The 9,432-nt window shown below is 35.4% G+C and overlaps 1 protein-coding gene across 1 annotated transcript in view; it reads left to right on the top strand.

Annotated features, from left to right (window-relative positions):
* ITSN1 (intersectin 1 (SH3 domain protein)) overlaps positions 1 to 9,432 on the top strand; it is a 222,442-nt gene that overhangs the window by 51,154 nt on the left and 161,856 nt on the right. The window contains exon 2 of the mRNA XM_012657331.1: positions 8,335 to 8,394. Coding sequence (XP_012512785.1) covers positions 8,367 to 8,394 — 28 coding nt within the window. The 5' untranslated portion in view covers positions 8,335 to 8,366. The remainder of the gene's footprint in view (positions 1 to 8,334; positions 8,395 to 9,432) is intronic.

Raw genomic sequence — 9,432 nt, 5'->3', positions numbered from 1 at the left:
TTCTATTTTTAGTAGAGACGGGGTCTCGCTCTTGCTCAGGCTGGTCTCGAACTCCTGAGCTCAAATGATCCGCCCGCCTCAGCCTCCCAGAGCGCTAGGATTACAGGCATAAGCCACCGTGCCCAGCCAAAATTAAAGTTTTTAAAGAAGAAATTTTCTCTTTGTCAGCTTTACTAAATAATGTTATTCAGGATTCCTATTTATAATCTGAGGTCTACCACTTAATTCTACCACTTACTCCTCAAAAACTTTATTGTCCGTCATTTGTTCTATACTTTCAATTTAGTGGAGCTTAAAGTTGAGATTTTTTTTTAAAAGACAAAGTCTTTGTTGAGAGTTACTGAAAATTCCTTCTCTCAGAGGAGAGCTGTGAATTCCACCAATGTAGATATTCTAATTCATATTGAATTAAGAATGCAAAACTCTTGACTTTTATTCTTTGTATTTTCTTTGTGGTTTGTGTTCTATCTTTATTGAAGTATAATTAAAGTACACTAAACTGCATATATTTATTTTTTAAAAATAATTATATAATGACTTATTTTAATATTTTGTAGAGACAAGGTCTCACTATGTTGCCCAGGCTGGTCTCAAATCCCTGGCCTCAAACCATCCTCCCGCCTCAGCCTCCCGAAGTGCTGGGATTACAGGTGTGAGCCACCTCACCCTGCCAAAACTGCATATATTTAAAGTGTACAGTTTGGTCAGGTTTGACATAAACATATACCTGTGAAACCATCACTATTCCTAAGAAAGCAAACACTTCTATCCCCCACAAATTTCCTTTTGCCTCTCTGTAATCTATCTTTTCTTCCATTTCTGTCCTCTGGCAACCACTGATGGGTTTCCTGTCACTATAGATTAGTTTATAATTTCTAGAATTTTTGTGAAAATGGAATCATAGATATATGCTTTCTTAACATGCTGCTTTTGCTTAGCAAAATAATTTTGATATTCATGCCTGTTATTGCATGTAGTAACAGTGGTTCCTTTTTATTGCTAAGTAGCATTTCATTATATGACTAGATCACAATTTGTTCAATTCATCAGTTGATTGACATTTGGGTTCCAGTTTTTGGCTCTTAAAAATATATAAGAGCCAAATGTTGATATAAACATATGTGTATAAATCTTTGCGTGGCATAAATTTTCATTTCTCTTGGCTAAATACCTAGAATTAGAGTGGCTGGGTAGCACGGTAGTTGTATAACTTTTTAAGAAAACTAGATTTTCCAAAGTTGTACTATTTTACATTCTCACCAGTGGTGTGTGAGAGCCTGGCTGCTCCACATCCTTGCCAGCACTAGGTAGGGCCATTCTTTTTCATGTTAGCCATTCCAGTGGAAATATAGTGGCATATCATTGTGATTTTAGTTTGCATTTTCCTGATGATTAATGACATTGAGTATCTTGTCCTGGGCTTATTGGCCATTTCTGTAAGTTATTTTGTGAAGTGTCTGTTCACATCTTTTATCCATCCAGCCATTTCCTCATTGAGTTGTCTTATTTTTAAGTTATAAGAGTTCTTTATATTAATATATTGTGGATACAAGTCCTTTGTCTAATGTATATGTGGCAAGTGTTTTCTCCCAGTCTGTGACTTGCTTTTTAAAATTTTCTTAACAATATCTTTTGTTTTGTTTTGAGACAGGGTCTCACTTCTTTGCCCAGGCTGGAGTGCAGTGACATCATCATAACTCACTGCAGCCTCAAACTCTTGGGCTCAAGTGATCCTCCTGCCTCAGCCTCCTAAGTAGCTGGGTCTATAGGCGTGCACCACCACGTCCAGCTGTTTTTTAAATATTTTTGTGGAGATGGGGGTCTCATTATGTTGCTCAGGGTGATCCTCCAGCCTCGGCCTCCCAGAGTAGTAGGATTACAGGTGTGAGCCACCGCACCTGGCCAATGATATCTTTTGAAGAGCTGATTTTTTTTTTTTTACTTTGATGAAGCCCATTTTACTAGTTTTTTGTTTTATACATCACTGTGTTTTAAGAAATTGTGTAGCCCAAAGTCACGAAGATATTCTCCGATCTTTTAAAATTTTTTATATAAAGCTTATATGATTCTACATTTAGACCTGTGGCCCATTTTGAATTAATACTTGTAGTTGTAAGGGTCAATGTTTTTTTTTGCCACCTGGATATCCAGTTGATCCAGCTTCATTTGTTGAAAAGATTTTTTTTTCCTCCAGTGATTTGCTTTTGCAACTTTGCCAAAAATCAATTGACCAAACATATAGATCTGTTTCTGAACTTTTCTGTTGCGTTGATCTATCTTTACACCAATACCAAAAGGTCTTGACTACTGTTGTTTTGTAGTAAATATTGAAATCAGGGTAAATTCTCCAATTTTGTTCTTTTTAAAAATTGCTGTGGTTATTCTAGGTCTTTTGCATTTCCATATAAATATTAACATCAGCTTGCCAATTTCTACCACAAAGCCTGCTGCAGTTTTGGTTGGGATTGCATTGAATGTACCTCAAAATATGAAGTAGGCAGTGATCTGTCTTTGTTTGAAAAATTTGCATAATTTTTGTGTTATTTCTTCCTTGAATGTTTGATAGAATTTACCAGTGAAACCATCTGAGATTGCAGCTTTCTTTTTTGGGAAGGTTTTTAATTATAAAATCACTTTCTTTAATAGATTTTATATAGAGAGTATTCAGATAATTCTGTTTTTCCTTGTATCAGTTTTAGTAAGCTTTATTTTCCAGGAAACTTGTTCATTTCTTATTCGTTGCCAAATTTGTTGGCATAAAGTTGCTTCTAGTGTTTCTTACCCTTTTATTGTTTGTGGGATTGATGGGGGTGACCCTTCTTTACTTTCTGTGATTTGTGATCCCTTCTTCTCCCCTACGCCTCAGTCTAGCTAGAGGTTTGTCTGTTTTTTTATTTCTTTCATATGTGTTCACATCTTTATCATTTCCTTTTCATTTTTGGTTTCCATGTCTTTTTCTAGGTTTTTTTCTACTTTAGTGTTTATATCATTAACATTTAGTATAATTATTCATTGTTGTAATTAGATCTGCCATCTTATTATTTGTTTTCTTTGTCCACTCTTTTTCTTCCTTTCTTCTATTTCTCCTTTCCTGACTTCTTTGGATTTTTAACATTCCACTTTCATTTATCTGTTGACTTTTTGGCCGTATCTCTGTTTTTTTTTTTTTAAGTTGCTCTAGGGATTAAATGCATTTACTTAACCTTTCGTAATCTACTTGGAGTTAATATTGTATCACTTGAAGTGGAACATGGAGGGTTTACTACCATATAAGTCTCTTTGCTCTTTCCCCACCGACCTTTATGTTATAGTTGTAACATGTGTTACATTTATGTTGAAAACCTCACTAGACAATGTTGTAATATTGGCTTTTAATAGTCTGCATATCTTAAAGAGCTCAATAGGAAAAAATAATTTTATATTTCCCCAGATGTTTACCATTTCTTTTTTGTTCCTTTATTCCTAAAGATATGTTCCTCCCTAAAATTTCCATTTGATTCTTTTTAAACTAGCTTTTCTTTCACTGCTGATACCTTGTATCTTTCCATTCATTTCATTTGTGTTTACTTTTACCTCATGGAACATGGGGATAATAGCTGCTTTAAAGTCTTTGTGTGATAATTTCATATTTTTGTCATCTTGGAGTTGGCGTCTGTTGATTGAATTTTTTTTGAGAATTTTTCTTATTTGTATGAAAATTTTGGATTATATCCTGGATATTGTGAATTTCATATTGTGTGGGTTCTGTATGCTGTTGTAATCCTCTGCAGAATGCTGCTGTTTGTTTCAGCAGGTATCTAACCTGGTTAGGTTCAGACTACAAATTCTCTCTGCTGTCTGGGGAGGGGTTCCATTCTCGGTTCAGTTTCAGAGACTGTTGCCATGCTACTTTGGGCCTGTCCTGCATATCCACAGCTCAGGTGTGAGCCAGCGACTAGTGGGAGTTCATTCACAGAATTTCAGGTCCCCTCCTCAACTTTCTCCTCTCTGGTTTTCCCTGTACTATACAGCCCACAGGGGCCCATTTTGTTAGTTCCTTTAGGCGGAAAGGCTGAGTTTCTCCTAGGAGGTTTAGTCTCTGTTCCTCTGCCTCACTTCCTAGTTCCTTGCCTGGGCCATCCTTGGGGTAAAGTTGATAGAGAAAAGAGAAAAAAAAAGAGGGAAACCTTTGACTCCCCTCCATAACTTTCATACTTTGTTTACTTCTTATTGTCCTCAGGTTGTTGTATTTTTGTGTTTGGTCCAGCATTTTTAGTTTTAATGAGTGGGACAGAGAGGATGTAGTGGGCTTATGTAGCTGAACCAGAGCTCTGGTTTGTGACATTTTAAAGTCTTGGATATGCGATTTTTTTTTTTTAAAAACATCATGGCCCTTTACAAATTATTTTATTTTTTAAAAATATTGTATTGCATATAACAAATGTTTACAAAAGTAGGAACAAAACACCTTAAGCTAAGATGTCATGACCATGGTTTGTCTAGGTAGCATAGAACTGAATAGGAGATGTGATTGAATGGTTTTATCCAGTTGCTTCACCTACATGTTAGTACTTATATCTGGGATTCCCTACAAGCTGAGGAGAACCTAGTCGTGAATGGCATTTGAATGACCTGTGGTTAGAAGAAAGATATGTGAGAACATTGCAACTTCATCCTTAAACCAGCATTTGGCTATCGTGTTAGTAAATAAGCTTAAAAGATGCATCTCCATTCATACTTCTAAGTGATTTGGTTTTTATTAGATATTAATAGTTTCCTTACTAATATCCAGCTGAGACTAGTGACACTAAAGGAATAGTGGGAAGGAATTAGGGGAAGGAAGGAGAGAGGAAGTGGAGTCAGCAGTCAATTCGGTTGTCACTTAATAGATGTAAGATGAAGGGGAAGTAGAGATGGATGTTGGAAGGGCCAGGAGATAAATTTAGTCTAATGTTGATCATAGTGAGGTGAACGATTCACACAAGGTGGAAATTATTTTGTAAGTTCTAGGGTAGGATAGTAAACAGCAAGTAGTGTTAGGTACTTTGCCAGGAACTGATGACAACCAAGGAATACTCTGGACCATAAGAGTTATTATACTTCTGCCTAGCTGTGACCCTCTCACAAGAGCTGTAAAGTAAAATAAGGTATTAAATTATTGTGTCTATATTTATAAGTGAAAATGGTATGTATGTTTTCAGTATCATAGTTTAGTATTAAGATTATGCCGGCTTCATAAAATAAATTGGAGAGTGATCTTTGTGGAATGGTTTTGGTAACAGGTATTATTCCTTGAAAGTTAATTCAAACTCATCTCTAAAATCATTTTTTCTTGGTATTTTTTACTGTTATATCTTTACATTTCCAATTATTTCTGTGTTCTGTTAAAGTTTTATACCTTTTTACAAGATAATCTTGGAAATTTATAGGAAGGGAGAAGTGCATCCATTTCCTATAGATTTGCCAATTTATTGCATAGAATATAACATTTTCTTAAACAAAAAGTCTAAAGAAAATATTAGCAAACCAATTCTAGCTGTGTAATAAAAGTATAACATGCATATCTGAATTGCATTTATTATAGGATAATTTAATATTGGGAAATATATCACTATAATTTAAAATGTTAGTTCAAGGAGAAATACATATTCTCTCATTAGATGCTGAAAAATAAAGCTTCTGAAAAAAATTTAGCAGTCATTCCTTAATAAAAATGTTAAGTAAAATAGGAATAGAAAGAAACTACCTAAACATGTTAAAGACCATGTATCAAAATACAACAAACAGACCTATTAAAATATGAAATACCAAAACTATCGCTATGAAAATCAGAGACAATACAAAAATTACTGCTATCACATTGATTTTATATAATTAATTTTATTGGTTTTGGCTTATCTAATAATTCCAGTCTTTATTTCTAGAAGATATAGAAATCTTAAGAGACTCGTCTGAGAGACTAGTAACACCAATAAGAAAATGTGATAAATTAGCTGGGTACAAAGAAGAGAAATCAATAACTTTTTTTTGGTGGGGTGGCAATAAATAGTAAAGAATAGAAGTAAATGAACAGAACGTATTTTCATCTTAGATATATTAAAATTTGTTTTATTATGCTTTTAAAATTCAGAGTTTACCATTTTGGCAAAGCTCAATGAAAAGATACATGACATGTCAATTTCAAAAGACCTTTATGATGATTGAGATTAAATGCATTAAAAATTTTTGAAAAATTATCAAGCTTGGCTACATAATATACTGAGTGAAAAATGGTGGAGGAAGAGAATAGGAGCTGCAGTTTCTGAGGTGAATTGGCAATGAGAAATAGTCTGCTTCAAAACTGATTGACACACCTCCAGTTAAATATGGTACCTTGACCACACTTGTTTTCTCTTCTCCATTCCTAAAGTCTGCCATAATCACAAAGGAAGCATAAAAGATGTTAACTCATAAGAAAAAAAATAACAATAGAGAAGACAATGACAAAAGAAATTAACAATTTTTTGTGAAACAGAAAGTGAATGGAGGAGTGAGTGGTAACTGAGTTCACAGAGGAAGATACAACCTAAGTACCTACCCAGGTCAACAAACAGGAGATACAAGCTGGCTGGCCCCAGAGATATCTTGAGAGGCTTCCAGGTACTTGGAGGCTCCAGGTATTTCCAAAGGCAAAAGTCAGTTTTACAGCCCCAAATAGGAATTCTTTCAAAGTCTGTATCCAGATCTTTTGGATCTTCCTCTCCTAAACTCCAGGAGACAGGTGACTACTTCAGTCCCTTTCCTTCTGGGGAGATGGGAGGAGCACTAGAACCAGAGGTGCTTGCTCCAGACGAGAGGGGGGAGGCATGACACTGAAAATGAAGGGGTCATGGACAAATCTGCACACCGAAGTGTGGGATCTTACCTCCTTCTCCCTTCTGCACTCCTCCCCAAGCCAGCACCTAGGCGAGTTGTTCCCTCTCACCTCACCCAACATTTCTTTCTCTCTGGCAAAACTGAACAGCTTCAATGAAAAAACCTCCACATTCTGAACCTGGAGTTCTCCCAGTGAAAAGGCGTCTCAGTATACCTGATTGTCTCACAGAGAAGCCCATCAGCCTGCCATTTTTTAGTGCCTCACTCTTAAACATGAAGGAGCATCCAGGGATCACTGAATATGTAAGGAAAGCCTCAAAAGTCAAAGAGAGACACCAAACCAGTCCAGCAGCCAACAAACAAAAAGAAACTTGGGAGGAATCAAAAGATGCAAGAAACAGAAGAAAACTAAAATACAAAATAAACGAAAAATCAGAAGAAGTTGAAATGTGCCTGATGGGGATTTTTTGAGCATTAGATTTGTGTTTGGTGTTCTGGACAGACATTAGCATAATATGCATTGTTTATAGCCTTTCTCAAAATCTTTAAGCAACAGTTCAGACTGTTTTTCATAGGTGGAACACAGCCTGTGGAATTAGCTGCCTGCCTCAAGTTGCAACTTGTTCATTAAATGAGTGGTATTGCTCCAGTCACTTACCCTTTCTAATTCCCATTTTCTTCATCTGTAACATGGGGTGGTTATAACAGTAACCTATCTCATAGGGCTGTGATTGTGATTAAAAGAGATAAGACCTATCTAGTACCTTAAGTACCATATACTAAGTGCTCAGTGAAGAGAAGTGGTTATTATAACCATCAAGTAGATGGACTGGTATATATAGATGGTTAAGAAAAAGGTACAGTCGGCCCACCATATCCGTAGGTTCCTCCTCTATGGATTCAACCGACCATGACTGAAAATATTTGGGAAAAAAAAATTGCGTCTGTACTAAATGTACAGACTTTTTTCCTTGACATTATTCTCTAAACAATATAGTATAACAACTATTTACATAGCTTTTGCATTGTACCAGGTATTATAAGTAATCTAGAGATGATTTAAAGTATATAAGAGGATGTGTGTAGGTTATATGCAAATACTGTGCCATTTTATATCAGGGACTTGAGCATCCTCCGATTTTTATATCCATGGGAGGTCCTGGAACTGATCCTCTGGGATACCAAGGGACAACTGTATTTAAAAAGTAACATTTACAACATTGATGCTATAGTACGTAGGCTGTCATGACTCACTAAACTGAAAGCTTTTTGTTGCCAGTTTTTCATCAGCATTCTTCAGTGCCCATCATTGTATCTGGCACTAAAAACCATACAGAGAATGAATAAATGAATGAACCCATTAATTGTAACTTTTCACTTGTAGAGCTATACTCTAGCTCTAGTATTGGTCCTGTGGTAATTAAAGACAGCATGTTAGTGTGTTTATAAGTATACAGGAGTGAAGTTTTCATAAACTTAAATGTTGCATTTCAATTACAGGCATCAATTAGCAAGGTAAAAGTAACAGAACCATGGCTCAGTTTCCAACACCTTTTGGTGGTAAGTTTTCAGAAATTTCCCCTTTTCAATGTACTTTGGGACCAGATTTTTAAAACTTGGTATTATGGCAAATTGTAAATAAAAAAGTAGAGAGAGTGATACAATTAACTCTCATGTACTCCATCATATAGTTTCAATAATATCAACTCGTGGCCAATATTGTTTCCTCTGGATTCTTTTGAAGCACCTCCCAGCCATCTTATTTCATCCATAAATATTTTAATATGTGTATCTAAAAGATAAGAACACATTTAAAGACAACTACTATACCATTATCACACCTATAAAATTTCCAGTATATCTAGTCCATGTTAAAATTTCCCTGATGGTCTCTGGAAATTTTTTGTTATGGTTTGTTCAAATTGGATCTAAATAAGGGTCATACATTGCAAATAGTTCATGTGTCTCCTAAGTCTTCTCAGTATGAAGAACCCCCCGCCCACTTACTTTCTTTGCTATTTATCTGTTGAAGTGACAAGGTTGTTTATACTTTTTCAAAGCCCAGATTTGAAGCATGCCATTTTTGGTTTGTTTTACTTTAGTTTATCTGTTTGAAACATATCAGTCTGCATAAAATGTGTTTTTCAGGTAATTTTTCCTAACCTTACTAGGAAATTGTTAAATGTTCTTGCTTACTGGCCAAGTATTTTTTAACAAAAGAGAGCCTGGCATATTAACAGATTACTCTTGGCAGCTGTCTAATCTAGTTGTCATGAAGAGAATTAGGAGGCACAAAGCACTGTCCTCTGATCCTATCTGTAAAAGTCTGTGGGATTCCAGTACAGAGATCTGCAGTTTTCAGAATCATTAGTTATTCTGTTTTATTTTATGGGTTTTTTTTTTTTTTTGACCCCTTTCTTGATTCCTATACAAATTTTGGTTTTTGGTTTTCCTTTTGTTTATATTTCCAGGGATGAATTCTGGCAGGGCAATAAAAATCCTTTCTAGAAATTACAGGATTGTAAGGCCTGTGAGGGAAGGGGTCATGTCTGCCTCAGTGCCACTTTATCCCTATACTAAATACTTTTCTATATTTAC

This window comes from Propithecus coquereli, unplaced genomic scaffold (genome assembly GCF_000956105.1).
Source record: "Propithecus coquereli isolate 6110/MARCELLA unplaced genomic scaffold, Pcoq_1.0 Scaffold54, whole genome shotgun sequence".
Taxonomy (NCBI): Eukaryota; Metazoa; Chordata; class Mammalia; order Primates; family Indriidae; genus Propithecus; species Propithecus coquereli.
This window is presented reverse-complemented; position numbering and strand designations above follow the sequence as displayed.